The 15,904-nt window shown below is 44.7% G+C and overlaps 1 protein-coding gene across 5 annotated transcripts in view; it reads right to left on the bottom strand.

Annotated features, from left to right (window-relative positions):
- samd11 (sterile alpha motif domain containing 11) overlaps positions 1–15,904 on the bottom strand; it is an 84,596-nt gene that overhangs the window by 37,131 nt on the left and 31,561 nt on the right. For 3 of the 5 annotated variants that reach the window (XM_041946657.1, XM_041946659.1, XM_041946658.1), the window contains exons 1-2: positions 11,376–12,547; positions 10,167–10,258 (exon numbers count right to left, since the gene is read on the bottom strand). In XM_041946657.1, coding sequence (XP_041802591.1) covers positions 10,167–10,258; positions 11,376–12,072 — 789 coding nt within the window. In that variant the 5' untranslated portion in view covers positions 12,073–12,547. Of the gene's footprint in view, positions 1–10,166; positions 10,259–11,084; positions 11,352–11,375; positions 12,548–15,904 lie in introns of those variants that run through there. The other 2 variants (XM_041946662.1, XM_041946661.1) reach the window with 2 other exon arrangements.

Raw genomic sequence — 15,904 nt, 5'->3', positions numbered from 1 at the left:
AAAATCCTCTGATACTCTCTGTTAAGTCAGCTGTGTATGTCTACAGTAATGAACCTCCTTTTGAAACAAGCTGTTTCTTTCCCCTGCACCCAACACAGAAGTCATGTTAGCTATACTTTTCTACTCTAAAACTAAACTGATGGGAACAAAGTTGGTTGGTGAATTGAAGTGTTTATTTTGCTCCAATGCTGCCAGGAGTAAGCAGAGAAAAGAAGGGATAAAGAGGAGACTGTGGCCCTGGAGGCGTTAGGAAGTGAAGCTGGGCGACCTTTAATGTGACCTGAAGAGGTCACTGCAGATTAACATGGTCCTATCACAGAGAGGAGGGAGGAAGGGGAGAGAGAGGGGAGAGAGGAGCAGAGGAAGAGTGGAGATGGGTGGGGAGAGAGATGGAGATTGTAAAAAAGGACTGAGCCGGGGGAGGAAATTGGAGAAGAGCAGGGGAAGGGTAGGCGGATGAGAAAAGTTAACAGGGAAGACAGGGAGAGCGGATGTGGGTTTGTGCAGGACAGAGAAGAGAAAAGGTGAGAGAAAATGAAATGAAAGAGAATGTGGGGAGTCAAAACATGAGAGACAGCTCTGTCCAGTGTGGAGTGGACTTGGATTTGAAACTATATTCCCCCCGCTCTCTCTTTTCCGTGCCTACATCTCTGCTCTTACTCCCGGACGCCTTCAAGCCCTCCAGCTATCCCTTCCACCACCACACGCAACCCTGCTCTCCACCACTCCTCCCCGCTCCCTCCTTCCCTCGCGCCTTCCATCCCAGGAGGCGCGGCAGCATGAGTGGCAGGCGGGGGCAGGAGGAGGGATTTGGGGGCTCCTAGCCAAGAGGCAAACAGGTGCAGCCCCTCTGGAGTCTCTCAAATGGCAGACATTAAAAAGAGTTGGGGGGGGAGACAGAGAAAGATGAAAACATCCCCCAGGATGAGCAGGCCACAGAGTTCTGCACATTTCTCCTCTTTCTCTTTTTTTTTTTATCGTGCCTTGCCAGAAAAGAGGTTTTTCCTCCTTTCTTCTTTCTTTTGGAGCTTTCTACCAAGTTCTGCTCCAGCGTTTGAGGACAGTGGATCACTTTCTGCTACTTCTGCTACTTCGACACAAGGCCTAGCTGCGGGAAGTTAGTGCTGGAGCGCCAACAGGGTCGGAAACAGGAGCGAAACATCACGTCAGAACAACCCTTTTCCACGGACACAACCCACAGTTACATCTGTCAGACACACATCTGTTAAATACAAATTCTCCACCTCCAAGTCTCTTTACTGCTGTCTTCACATCATCAGGGAAAACACACAACTGCACATGTGCACTACACCTCACCTCACCCCACAAACACACACACACACACACACACACACACACACACACACACACACACGCACACACACCTGTGCCTGTTCCTTAAAATTCCCCTCCAAAGCAGGGGATTTTACTTGGAGCATGCCAGCAATATAGTGTATACAGGAATAGTTTGTCTAAGACTGGTCGTGACTGTGGTGTGTGTGTGTGTGTGTGTGTGTGAGTGTGAGTGAGAGAGAGAGAGTGTGTGTATGAGCGTGCAGACAACCACCCACATGGCCGTGACATACCCAGGCTGACAGCCCCCGTCACTCCCGCCCCCCCCTTCTCTCCTCCCGGAAAGCCCCGATCCTTTCTTTAGTGGCACTGACGCAGAACTGGGGGTGGGCTCCCACTGCTTCCGGCAACACTTCCGCAGCACGGGGGAGGGCTCTCTCCGAAACAAAACACGAAGCAAAACACACCCATGACAGCCCACGTAGGAGTGCTCAAAGGAAGGCCGCCTGAGCAGCCCTGTGCGCACGCACAGACACGCGCGTGTGCACAGGGCTGAGGCAACCTTACTGTGTGTGGTCAACCTCCTTTCAGCCATGGAAAAAAGTCTCTCATAAAAGTCCCACTAAAAGCACCTCTATGAATATCACCTCCCACGCTTTCTGTCTGACAGTCAGGCAGCCAAGAAATATATCTGGGCTTCACATTTACACACACACAAAAAAGACACAGATACATACAGATGCACATGCATAGGGACACACTGACCAACTTTTACACAACCTAGACAGACAATCAAAATGGTCATATCAGTACATGATGACTATTCAGACACTCTCATTAATTCACATTCATATATTCATATAACAGATGAGCTCTATAATAAATATAGAAGTTGAACTTGAACTGAAAATGGTGAATGACTCACAGACAAATACTGACTTTAAACGCAAAGAGCAAACAACAGTACAAGTGTTCATTATAGTTGTATAACATATGAGAGGTAAGCACTCCACATGAAGCAGCCATCATGACTTCATTACTCAGGAGTGCGAAAACTAGTGTATACAGTGTTTGCTTATCTCAGCCTACTGAACACAACATTCACTTTCATTAATGGTGAAAATTCTGGGGAAAATATTTGAAAGCTTCATTATATGAAATCTACACAGGTATTATTGTATTGTCATATTGCTGCAGCAATGTAAAATCTCTTGTAGTTTGTAAGAGATCTGACAGACTATTGTATCCCCTCATGCATTACACATCCAATCAGAGTCAGCCACAACTGTTTAGGTCAGTGGGCATACACGTTACATGCACATGTTTACAATGTAAAGTAAAATTCCACTGCCTCACAAAACACATTTTCATCTCTATACTCTTCTGGAACTGCAACTGACTCTTTTTCCTCAGGTTTGCTCTATTATTTGGAAATTACTCTATTTTGGAACAAGACTTCAGCTACATCTAATTGTAAGAAAGTATAATGAGAATGAAGATGAGTTGATTTGGAAAGTGGAGGAAATTTGATGTAACTGTGCAAAATCAAGTGGTTTGTAGCAGATAAATATTGCATTTTAGGTTTAGTGAATATCCACATAATTTTCGCTGACACTGAACGCCATTTAGTGTGGTAGGCTGGGATTTAGTGACTACTAACTAAACTAAAAATGGTTCTCACTAAATTGATTGAAGACAGTCTTGAGTAATGGCAAGAAGTGAAAAGGACTTTCATACGGTTTTCGAGGGCAAAAAAACATCATCTGCCTACATTCTCATTCAATAGGCAGAAATAGGTACATATAGGTAATATTTTAAAGAAAAACATTAAGCTGGTGTTAATGTGTGGTGAACAATGTGCTTACATTAGCAGCCATACACGTTTCTGCTCATTTGGTTGGCATCTTGAATTCATAAATTCATATCAGGGGTTTGGTTTAAAAGCAACAAAACACAGAAACAATACGGGCTAATATCACAGCTACGTGTTGGCCAGCCAAGGCGTTGAGCAGAAATTTTAACGCAATCTAATGTTTTCTCTCTACATTTATTTCAGACTTTTAAATGAGCTCTTGGTGGAAAAGAGGGCTAATAAGTGTTTTTTTTTTTCTTTCTCCTTGCGTTATTTCCTGAAAGGTGCAGCGGCCTGCCGCTGGCTCCAACCAGTATTAGCGAGCACACACCCACACACACATGCACTCACACACACATGCGCACACACAGCGGTAGCCGCCCGTGACATTCCTGCAGCTGCGGCGCTCTCTCTCCCTCGCACGCGCCCCCCCAGCGATCTCCCTGGGGGACGAATGCCTAATGAGTCACGCGCCTGTCTGCCGTTACCTCGCAGCATGTGTGTGTGTGTGTCTGTGTGTGTGTGTGTGTGTGTCTGTGTGTGGAGGCGGGATGGCGGGCTGACTTGGCGCGAGCACTAGGGGAAAGGGGGAGGGGGAATGAGGAGACGACAGAGAAGGAGAGAGGAAAAAAATGAGCGTGTGGAGGGTGGGGGGGTGAAGCGGTCATTACCGTGCTCACATAAGAGCTCTGAAGCAAGGCTGTAACAAACAATTTGTCTGCTGTATGTTTGTGTGAGTCTGAAATCACGAGATACAAATTACAAATTCTTACTTTGTTTAGTCTCACCCTCCATCTCTCACTCACCCCTCTGACATTTTCACAGGTTCACCAGTGAAAGGTGACTGGCTACAAATTTGTTAGCTTCCATCAAAATGAGATTGCTTAGTATGCAAACATGACCTGTATAACCTGATTACTGTGAATAATCAGATTAAAGTAATAGTTTGATTAAGGTGTTTACATGGTCCGCAGTAACCAGATTTCCCCAGTAACCCGATAATAAAGTTTATATGACGTGTTTGATAGTCAGGATAATGTCTGTAAGGATTTGTAGTCGCCGGCTGAAAATCTCTTATTAGTGCCACGAAAACAAGACAGGAACGGAGCGATGGAGTGGCTGTTTATTGTCTTTGCTTTGATGAATTCACAGAGCACCTTAATACAATCTCTATTACTTTGTGTTAGTCGTGACATGAAAGCTGTTTCGCTGTCATCCCAAAATAAATTTCATGTTCTCTTTTTCTCCACCACTAGCCATGACGCTGCTTGTGTATAAAAACACTATTTGCATTCACTCCATGACCTTTCTGGTGCATGTTCAGAATCAAACCAGTGACAAAAGGCACACTGTGCTGCACATAAACCGACGAACGTTGTATTTGCCTGATCCGGTTATAATCAAATTATTAGTGTGCGTGTACACAAACTTGCTGCGATATCTGCAAGAAATGCAAAGAACAAGAGCTGCTGTGAATAAACTGAAGATATGGGATTAGAAACACGCTGAACTCTTCTGGCATAAGAATATAATGCTCATACACACACATTTTTTTTTTTACAGAGGTAGAGAAATAAACACATTCCTCTGCCTGTTACTGTTAAAACTAAATTCATATGTATTTATATTTAGTAGGAAAACATCAACTTTCTACAGAATATACCGAAGACTTCAAGAGACAGTCTACAGTGTTGTTGGTTTGCATTGAAAAATGATCAACCAACCAAGTAGCATCAACACAAATGTGTTTCTGTCAACAGATGTGACTCGGCCAATCAATGTTTCATTTTTCAAAAGCTGAGTATGGAGAGCATCTCCAACCACAGTAAATGTTTCTCCACACTCTACCATTCAGATATTCGCATTAAATTTTCAGTCAGTTCCTTTGAAGATACATTTTGGTTAGAGGAAGCTATATAGACTCAGGTAACATTCATGGCTTCAAATGCAAACCTGCGAGAGGGGATCAAGCACCAACCTGATGAAGTAAAACTTCTCGTAAGTGCAAATATACTTCATATGCTTGGCAAAATAAATTTGATTCTGGATGACTGTGTGTGTGTGTGTGCGTGTGTGTGTGTGTGTGTGTGTGTGTGTGTGTGTGTGTGTGTGTGTGTGTGGTTTATGTATAGACTATGGGCAACACTTGGTTGTTCAAGGCCGTGTGAGAGAAAGAGAAAAAAGTGAGAAAGCACCGTAGGGTGGATAGGCATGCGACCAAGTCCCCCCCGCCCCGTGCCCGCCGCCAAACACACACACACACACACACACACACACACACACACACTCGCTCTCCTGCATCCTCTGCCCCCACGCGCTGAGCCGAGCGGGCAGTTGCAGCCCAGTGGAGCGGCACAGGGCAAGGGGAGGGGGGACGGGGGGGAGCAGTAGGGGGAAGGGGAGAGGTGCACAGAGGGCGAGAGGCGGTGAGGTGGAGGGGGAGAGGAGGGGGGCTGCTGGGGCGGCGCTGGGAGGTCAGTGGCGGTGCAGTCAAGCGTGCCAGCAAGCCTCTCGCTCTCCCCTTTCCCTCGAGTTTCTTTCTCTCCTTCCTCTTGCCTCATTCTCTCTCCGTGTGTTTGGATTGGCCCACCGAGGCTGCTGCAGGGGAGCTTTACGGACAGGTAACGAGCCTTTCTCTCCCCAGACAAACACAAGGGAAGTGGAGGACAGCGTGAAGTTGTGGTTGGCAAATTCAACTGATGCTTTCTCTGGTGATGGTACACACAAGAGTAAAATTCGATCCTGGCAATTACAAGACTCTCATGTTAAGTTCAACACAAACCAGTTCCGCAAACAGATGCAGCAAAAAACCGAGTACTGCCACACTATTAAAACTACACCTCTCCAAGGTGTGAACATCCATTTTGCTGGGGTTTAAACAAGTCATGCACAACTTAACATGTAGCTAAACTTCATTGATAAATAAAGGCATAGGTCATTTGAATGATGAGCATCAGATATGTTGTGGAGATAAAAGCAAGATGACCTTGATGCTGTCAAAATTTAATTTAGTTAACAGTTTCTTTCTCATGGACTTTTTAGCAAATTACTAGTATTACACAAATTTTGTCACCAATATAAACAAAAAACAATATTCTTCATGTTTACCTTGGTTTAAATATACAGTATATATGATGTTGATGATCAACAAACTCAGAACTTATCTACTTCCTTCCACTTACATCACTGACAAACTGAAAATAATCCAAAACTTTACATATAAGTGTAGAATATCGCTGAATTATACTGCCTTGTAATCCTTTGAATAGATACAGTATGTGTGTGCTTCTCTGAGTGTATTGATGGATGTATCAAAGTAAAACTATGAAAGGACAGTGGTGTCAGCAAAGGCCTATTGTGACAGAGCGTGCCTGCAACTATCAGAGGAAATCACACGGCGACCAACAAAAGCAAACACACATTTGTGTGTAAGCACACACACAGAGATGTTAGGAGGGGGGGCTTTTAGAAATATCACCGTTGGCTTTGTCGTGATAACCGGCTTTGGCTGATAGACAGATGCTCCCTCTTAATTTAGCTGCCTCTTCACTGGGTCCACATCCAAACACACATACATCTAGCCATACAGTGATAAAATATGCACAACACATGCTTACACACAGCATGTACACACATGTATGCAACCACATGCACATTCAGCTCTCTAGCAGTTTCAGCCATCTTACTTAAGTGGACGCTAAATGCTAATTTGCTAAATGAAACAGTTTGTTTCAGCTGAATTATTCATCGATAGAAAGATAACAAGAGGCACAAAAGAGTTTATGCATGTGTGTGTATATGACTGTTACAGTATTTCTACACACATGTCAATTCGTATTGATCTCTATAGGCAAGATTAAGACCCACGGTGAATGAACAGATCATTAGAGTCTCACTTAATCTCTAATTTGTCCGATACACAGAGGGAGAGACGCTCACAAAAGTACACAAATACACTCGACACAGTTCTGCACACTTCTGGGCCAATGACCGATTCCGGTGTTACCATAGCAACATAGCCTCAGCAACACGCACGCAAGCATGCGTACAAACACACAACACATAAAGCAGAGGCAGTGTACAGTAGGTAGTTGATCTACGCAGACGACTCATCACATAACAGCTCAACTTCTATTATTTCACTCAACATGATGCACTTTAATTTGAATGATCTTTTCCCAATCAACCCTATTGGAAATACAATTCTGAAAATGCAATGAGATGTGTGTATGTGTGCAAGTGTTTATGTCTGTGTGTGTGTGTGTGTGTAGATGTGTGTGAGCATGTGTGTGTGTGTGTTTAATTCCTCTTTGCAAGAGGAGCCCTTGATTGGAGGAGGTCTTTACGAGCCGGAGGAGGGGAGTGTAATTTCCTCCCGGCCTCCGCCAGTTCCGCTGAAATAACAGAGCAGAGGAAGCCCAGCTCTCCCGGGAAGACACACACACGCACACACGCACACACACAAACACACACACACACAAGCGCACACACACACACACACACGGGTGTGTACGCGGGTGTACAAATAATCACAGACATGTACACAAAAAGACACAGATACAAACTAACATGTACACACATACAAACTAAAACACAAACACGCAAAGCAATGAATTAACTTCAACATGCATACACAGCCGTCATATTGAATACACACAAAAGAATGACATACAGACTGAGACACACAAAATAAGCTGCATCTAACAACTTCAAGGGGCAACTTTAACAGCAATTAAAGCTGCCAAGAGAGAGAAAGCATAAGCACCTGATTATCACATAATAACAGGCTTATTAGAAAGCTAACACACCTTGACAGCTGGTTATCAAACAGTTTATCCATCATAAACTTAATGTTAGTGTGGATAAACAACATCATCAGCATATTTAAAGTTAAAACTGCAACAACAGTTCAGTTTGTGTCGTGTCGTTATAAACTGCTTGTGCCCGGGCCGACACAGCAAATTAACTTCCCCGAGTTCTGAGCAGGCAGGTGAAAAGTCTTCCCACCAGCTGCTGCACTTTTTTATGATCGCTTGCCTCATGCCTATAGCGAAACAAGATCACTCAAAGTTCAGCCGTCAAACTTTCAAAATAAATGACTGCATGAGGTAATTTGTGTCAGTAGGCAGGCATATAGTGTGAGCTGTGTGTGTGTGTGTGTGTGTGTGTGTGTGTCTGTATGAGAGAGAGAGAGAGAGAGAGAGAGAGCTCATCAGTTAGAGAGTGCTGGCTGCCATGCCCTGAGGGAAGTCAGTGGGGAGAGAGGGAGACGCCAGTACAGGCCATACAAGTCCTGCTGCCTTCTCTCCTCCGCCTAACCCTCACCGCCTCGCATGGAACTGCCAACATAGTGTGTGTGTGTGTGTGTGTGTGCGTAAAAGTGTCACGGTGGTATTCACTTTGTGGGTTAGACTTCAGGCTTCACCACCAGAAAGGAAAGGAAGGGTTGGAGAGGGAGAGTAGGCTACAACAACAACCTTAAGGCTCTCATATCCCTGCTTACGTCAATAACAAAGTTTTACTCCGTCACAGCTGTAATTGAAGTGGAACAGTACAAGCCCTTGCAAGCCAAAAGCCAATCACTCTGATATCTGTAATAAGCCCAAATATAAGCAAACACGCTCAGATTCTCAAATCCTTCGGTAAAAAACAAGACATGAGCATTTCTACTGTCTGTTTTCTCTGCCCCCTACCTCCCTCAGGTAATTCGTTTTGGCTGAACCCTATGTGTTAGGATACAGGTCTTCATTCTTGGCTGTGAAAAATGTCACCAGTTTACCTGTATCACTCAAACACCTCCGGCTTATCTAAACCGCCTTTGCCTTGCGTGCCTCGCACACAATAATCAGCAGTAGCCACGCTCAGTAGCTCGCTAAGCCTCTTACACCCTTCCCTCAAGATTAGTGCTTGGGAGCGACGACAGATGCGCTCCGTGGTGATAAAAACACACACACACACATTCACAAGCCCGCCGCACCTGTGTGAACAGATTTGGCGACGGTGAGCCGGCAGTGTGCTTGCTCAAAGCTGACACACACACACACACGCACACACACGCACACACACACAGACAAACACATACACACAGAGTGGCGATGCTGTAATCGTGACACACCTGCAAGGCCTCAAGGTTTGGCATCGTGCCTCTGGCCGAGCCCTGAGGGAAGCACAAGGCAAACAAAAGTTCAACAGCCAGGTGAGGAGACTGATTCAATGGGACAGAAGAGCCCGACCAACAACACCAAACGTCAAACAGCCATGCTGGACAGCTCAATGCTTCTAAATAAAAAGGCTGTTTGAGACTCTGCATCAGTGAGAGACTAAAAGTGGATTTGATATTCATGCTGAGAAAAATTAGCATCAAAGTTGACGTGTGCCTGTAGGGTCCTTCACCATCAAGGTTACAAAGACAATGCTCCAATACACACTCACCCACTATTTCATGTATGTAGAGCTGGGTGACATCACAGTGAAATATCAGTATGCCTGGTCCTGCCTTCATACAATCTAAATCAATCAAATGATGGGCTATATGGTCTGCTATGGTCTATGAGGGAAAAATAACTAAAAAAAAAACAAACAATAAAATTAGCAACAAGGAAACAGATTGCATTTTTGGGCTAAACAATGCTACATAAATAAAACTTACTTAACATATTGTAACAGCCAAGCATTCATCATTAATATAACTGAGTAAAGACAACAACAATTAATGATATTACACCACCAAAACACATGTTGCCTTTTAACACAATTACTGGCCTGATATCGACACATCTTCGAACTCTGTCTGTGTGTATTGTGCTCTATGAAAAGTCACAACGTTCACCAATGAGGTGAATTCTTGACCAACACCAGCATCTTTAACGTATTCTATATGCTACATATCCACAGCAAGTCAAACCTCAAGTAAAACTAAAACCATATTATCTTTGTAGCCTCTCCTAGTTAACACACTGACTCCACACAGAAAGACAGTGCAGCAGTAACACCAGTATGACAGAAGATGAAATATTCTTACCACTGGAGATGAAATTCGACAGCCGGGACAATCACAGATTGGAGGGTGCACCTGTAAGATTCCTTTGGACATAAGAGTCTTGAGACTTTTTCCTGGAAAAAAAACAAGACAAACACATTAGTTAATACAACCAAGCATCTCCTCCCTGACACAGCATGTGGTAAGGTTTTATCAACTTGCTTGAGAGTGGGCCCTTTTCTTCATCTCATCATCCCAGGAAACAAAGTTCTCAAGACAAATCTTGTCAAAAATAACCATTCAATAAACACAGTATATATCTAAAGGAGTCAGTCCCTGCAGAAAAACTTGACTCATCTCTCTACATTTTTGCCATTAAGAGCAGTTCTACCAACAGCCCAGTGTGGTGAACCAGAGAGACAGCAGCCTACTGTCATCTGTCTATAAGAATCGGTATATTAAACTCTTGGGCTACCATTTTTGACCTGGGGGCGACACCCTCCCTCCCACACATCTTAACGCACGTCAGTTCTGCCTGAGTAACCGTGTGTGTGCATGTGTGTGTGTGTGTGTGATGCGGGGGTGCGCGCACCAAGCGTAATTACTGCAGAAAAATGCAATGCCATAAATACAAAGATAAATCATGCTTAACAGTATCACCGTACCTATGCGGTCAACGCTGCCGAAAATCTAACGCCTACAAAATGCGTCTGTATAAACGCAGCGATACATCAAATATTTTAGTTGAAATTTGGACTTGGTTGAAAAATGATCGCATATAACATCGACTGTGTCCTTGAGGAGACAAACAAAAAGCGATTTTGAAAAATATCTCTAAAACCTAAAATGCGATGCGTAAAAGTGTCAACACCCATGCACAAGTGCAGCGGCACATTACTGAGCGATTCATCCCATGAGAGAAGAAAAACAACATATTTTAACTGTCACATACTGAATTACCTCCGTCTAACTTTTCACCTCAGTCCCGGTGCAGTCTACTCCAGATGCCCCGGTTTGGTGTATGATCGCAGCCCAAACTCTGTGTCAAAGCCTCGGAGGGTATGTGGAGGATATGCGCCTTTTCTCATCTGTCTCCTTACGCACTGACTGCTGTAACCCTTTCACTCCAAAACTCAGCACCGAAACACGAGACTAAGTTTGTGCCCAGAATAAGCGGCGTCTAAAAAGTGTTTAATTGATGATGAGGTGTCCCTCTCTAGCAACGAAGCGTGCGGAGGGTGACGCTCTTACCTTTGTGTCTAATACTCCGTTTCCAATCTTTGGCAGTCTCTCGTCCACTGACAAACTGGAACTCATTGGGGGTAAGCCACTCGCCCCTGTATTTAATTGAGGGTCCTTTACTACCTTGACACAGTTTATTGATATAAAGCAAAGCCTTGTTTTCCCCACACTCCACCTCGATGCACGGCTCCCCGTTGTCGAAAAAGGGCTGAAAGTCGGGGATGGATGAGAACCTCTCCAGCATTAAGTCGTCCGTGTGGTGGTGGAGGTGCTGGTGATGCAGCGCCGAGTCGTGGAGCCCCAAGTACGCGCGGTGATGGGCGAAAATGTGGTCGTAGGGCGGCGGATGCGGGGTCACCACTGGGATCGCGGTGGCATTTAAAGGGGCCAGGTATTCGGACTGGTTGAACGCAGTCAATGCCATGTCGTCTCCATCCAGCCTCTCCTTTTTGATGGCAGGCATGTTAGTGGGAGCCGAGCGCCGGTAACAAGTGAGAAGCTGCTCGCCCGATCCAACTTGAGCGTCCTCTCCGTCTGTGAGTTGGGCTGACCCAGACTTGGAGACGCGCCGCTTGGTTTTACGCAGAGCCCCCGTGTCGCCGTGAAGCGGTCTGGTGAAGTTGCCGGATAGATTCCCATTCAGTAGTTTCCAGCTCGCAGCGGCAGCAGCGCTCTCCGCCAGCCTCACAGCTCCTACCTCCCACATTTAATCACGCTCACTCTGTTAATACCTGACATGCTGGGTAGCCCTGAGCCCCGGACATTATGCTACCTACGGTGATCATTACCAGTCGCAGCTACGCGTCGTCTCTCTCTCTCTTTTCTTTCTTTCTTTCGTTTTTTTTCTTTTTTTGCCTTTGGGGAAGTTGGAAGTCACAGATTTTATTAATATTCACAGAGTATAATCACCTGTGCAATCCTCAAAAAACATCGATTCAGTAACGGGGAGCTTCAATCTGGCAAAGATATAATTTCACAGCCAGTGAAAGAAAAAGAAACTGATAATGATGCATCTCTCCAGTTCCTTAAACCAATGTGGCATATGGCATTAATCAGAAACATAAGCCAAACATATCGGGCTGGATATTCCTGAGCAGTATTTGCGCAACATTAATACAGTTAAAAGTTTGGAAAGAGTTGTTTTTAACCCCTGTGTATGTCGTTGAAGTCACGCTGAAGTTCACAGACCCAGACCAAACAAGATTTGCACTCTCCGCCGCTTCTCAACTTGGCCCATTTAAACAGCGGAGGCTCGGCGAGAGCCCCGGAGAGGAGGGGGGACTGCGAGGGACGGCGCTTCGTGCGTAAAATGGAGGAACCGTCATTAGTGAGCGGGAGGAAGTGAGCATGAGCATGCGACTGAATCCAAAACTCGTTTCAACAGCTGTGTCTCCGTGTTTACGATGAAGAAACCAGAAGTAATGTACAGCCCAGCAACGTTTGATTGGGGGAATTGTACATATTATTGATATATATATGTACAATTCAATAATAACTGAGTCATTTACAATCATTGTAAAGTCAAACTCAAACAGTAGCAGTCAGGGTCACAGACTAACAGGCCACCAGCTTCACCCATGACATCAGCTGCAGGTCCACAAACTGCCTGTTTTATGTTCTGCTTATGTGTCCAAATTCAGCCGTCTATTTGTTATACTCCACCCACAGTGACACCATCTCTCCTCCAAACTTACAGGATACTCACCTGCTGTGGCCACTTCAGCGAGCCACTGCTAAAACTGTGCAACTGTGTGTACAAACCCCTCCTTGAAGTGTTTTACACGAAGCTATATTTAAAGGTCAGAAGTGGTTATATTTGAGGATTTTTAAGCTTTTCTTTAGACGTACAGATGAGCACTGTGAAACCCATTTATGACCATGTGCAATAGGTGTTAACCATATCATGTTTCTAGTTACAAACCCTATAACAGCAGGCGTGATGGGGAATGCGTTGGATTTGATTTGGGTTGAAAGCAGGTGCAGATTTTTTAAAACACATACGTGCAAACTGTTGCTGCAAGCTTGTTGCTTTAACTGAAGTAAAAACATCCTCAGCCTGGAAGCACATTTTCTGAGAGCACTTTCTCTCCACACTGTCTGTAGGGCATGTTCCCCTGAGCCCCTGGAGCTTGAGAGCAGGACCACATTTGACCCCCATCAGTGGAGAACCACCCAGGTGGATCCACCACCAACACATGGGATAGCCATTTCAGCAGCAGAGGTGGGGTCCAAAGCGCTGTGTGTCAGGGGCCTATAAATCAGGCCAAACTGCCTCTGACACACACAGGAAGGAGGTACGCCACACCGCAGGCGGAAGTGGTGCACGGGAAGGCCAGAGACCACAGCCTGGCCAGAACTGGGATAATGCCTACAGCCAGGACCAGGCAGGCAAACACATAACAGACATTTACAAAAACACACACCAGCTACCTTGCCAAAGACGATGACGGACCGTAGATTGACATTTTTCCTTTTGGAGCTGTGATGTCTGAAGGGAATGTAATGGAATTAGTGGGACTGTGAATCAGGAAGATACCAGAACAGATTTTATACTCATAACTAAAGGAAAACAGGGATGACTGAAATCACTTATCCAAAAGCTATCAGTTACCTTTCAAGTGAACACAGTCTGAGAAATGAAATCGAAAGGGAACATTTTTCAAATAAACAACCATGTCGCTTCCCACATGTTGGCGAGTACAGCGAGCAGTAGCACTGACATAAATCATAAGCTGCTGACATTTATGCCGTTTGTTTACAAAGTCGTTTCTAAGAAGCGGAGCACTACAGTTCATATGAGAAACTCTCTGATTCTCTCTTTATCAAACCAGATCTCACCACATCGAAATGTCTCAATGGAAACCTCGCTGATGCGTGCGTTGGTGCCGGAGGTTGCACCATCGGGAGAGCCCTGATGAAACCAGTCAGAAAGGGGACACCCATGCCCACTCCTACGCCCACTCCCGTGCCTGATCGTGACTCATTCTCGGTGGCTCATCACAGAGGGGTTCCCCGAACTTGTACAGTGACGAGACTTCAACTTTCACATCTTCAAAAATGGCTTCAATGTTAATTGAGTCGATTTTTCCATCAGCCATTGTGCATTTTTTATAAAAATGTTTGATGTGATGGGGAAACCTTGTCTAACCTTTCTATCTTTTCTTACTTTGTGCGTCTTTTACCACAGCGAAGAGTCCTGTGTAAAACCCACAGAAAAACCCACAGCTGCACTTACAACCCATGCATTTACAATGAATTAGGAAATTACAATATCAGTACATGAATATATTACAGAAAACAGGTGTCTTGCTAACTCAGTAGCCAGTTTCTTCTGTTTGTATTGCTTATGTCCTCTCAAATGACACAACTAAAAGAGGTTTTTATTATTAGTCCAAGACTTAATATAGACTAACTTTCCACCAATTTAGAGCACAGAAATAACACTGCAGGCAGGGATTATGATAATCTAGCTGTAATATTTAATATAACATAGTGATGACGATTTATAGAATAGGTGAGATTTTAGATTTCACAGCAAAACTGATGAACCTGAAGGAAAATGTCAGCATATTACTCAGAATGCAAAAACACAAGCTAATCTTGAGGAAGACACTGGTGTCTCTTCCTCTTAGTTCCTCTCTCTATTACTAAACGCTGGTTCAAGTGTGACCAATCTGGTGAGTCAACAATAGAAACCTCTCTGATTCTCAGGGTCTGGCATCAAACCCACCTACATTTTAAACTGAGGAAACACTTTCTGTATTTGTAGCTTTAGCAGATTTCATGATGAGAATATCTACTGGAAGATAATAAATCTATCAAGGAACAAAAAAAAATCAAAATTTTGGAGAGAGGTTTTGTTTTTAGTTGGATTTTAGGTGAACATTGATACATATCATATCCTGGCCACTTCAAATGTGTTATTAGTATTATGTTACAGAATGTTTTGTCATACACACATGTTACGCTATCATCAATGTGCCAATACATTGAGGAGTTTTTTCTTTTTCTCCAGACACTTAAACTCCACTGATCTTTTTTCTTGCCAGTTTATGTCGGTGTTTCTTTTGAATGAACTGGTGTTGATGTTGCTGTAAGTGTATTAAAATGTGGTTTAGCTGTTTCCTGGTGTGCACCAGTTTACTCCTGTGCTCAGAGATCAGTTCTCCGTCCCAATACTACAAAGCACGTTTACAGAAGACGTCGAGGATGGTCACCCCGCCGTGGAATAAACCTGAAATTCTGTCCATCCTCAAAATGCACTCCACGTCCATTCCTCTTCCCTCTCATCGTCCAACGGGAACCCCCCTAGCGCGGCCCCCGCCTCTGCGCCGTTGTTGGCAGCGGCCCCGGAGCCGCAGCGCTGCCGGCGGGGGAGAGAGGTAATAAATAACCCGGGGAGAGGAGCGGAGACCGCCGGGCGGTGCACAGTCTGACCTGACAAATACTCACTGGAAAACCATCAGAGAGCGAGAGCCCACCCCTAGCGCTTGGAGCCAGGCTTTCAGACATGAGCTGCAAAATATATAGGCCTGCCC

This window comes from Chelmon rostratus, chromosome 10 (assembly GCF_017976325.1).
Source record: "Chelmon rostratus isolate fCheRos1 chromosome 10, fCheRos1.pri, whole genome shotgun sequence".
Taxonomy (NCBI): domain Eukaryota; kingdom Metazoa; phylum Chordata; class Actinopteri; order Chaetodontiformes; family Chaetodontidae; genus Chelmon; species Chelmon rostratus.
This window is presented reverse-complemented; position numbering and strand designations above follow the sequence as displayed.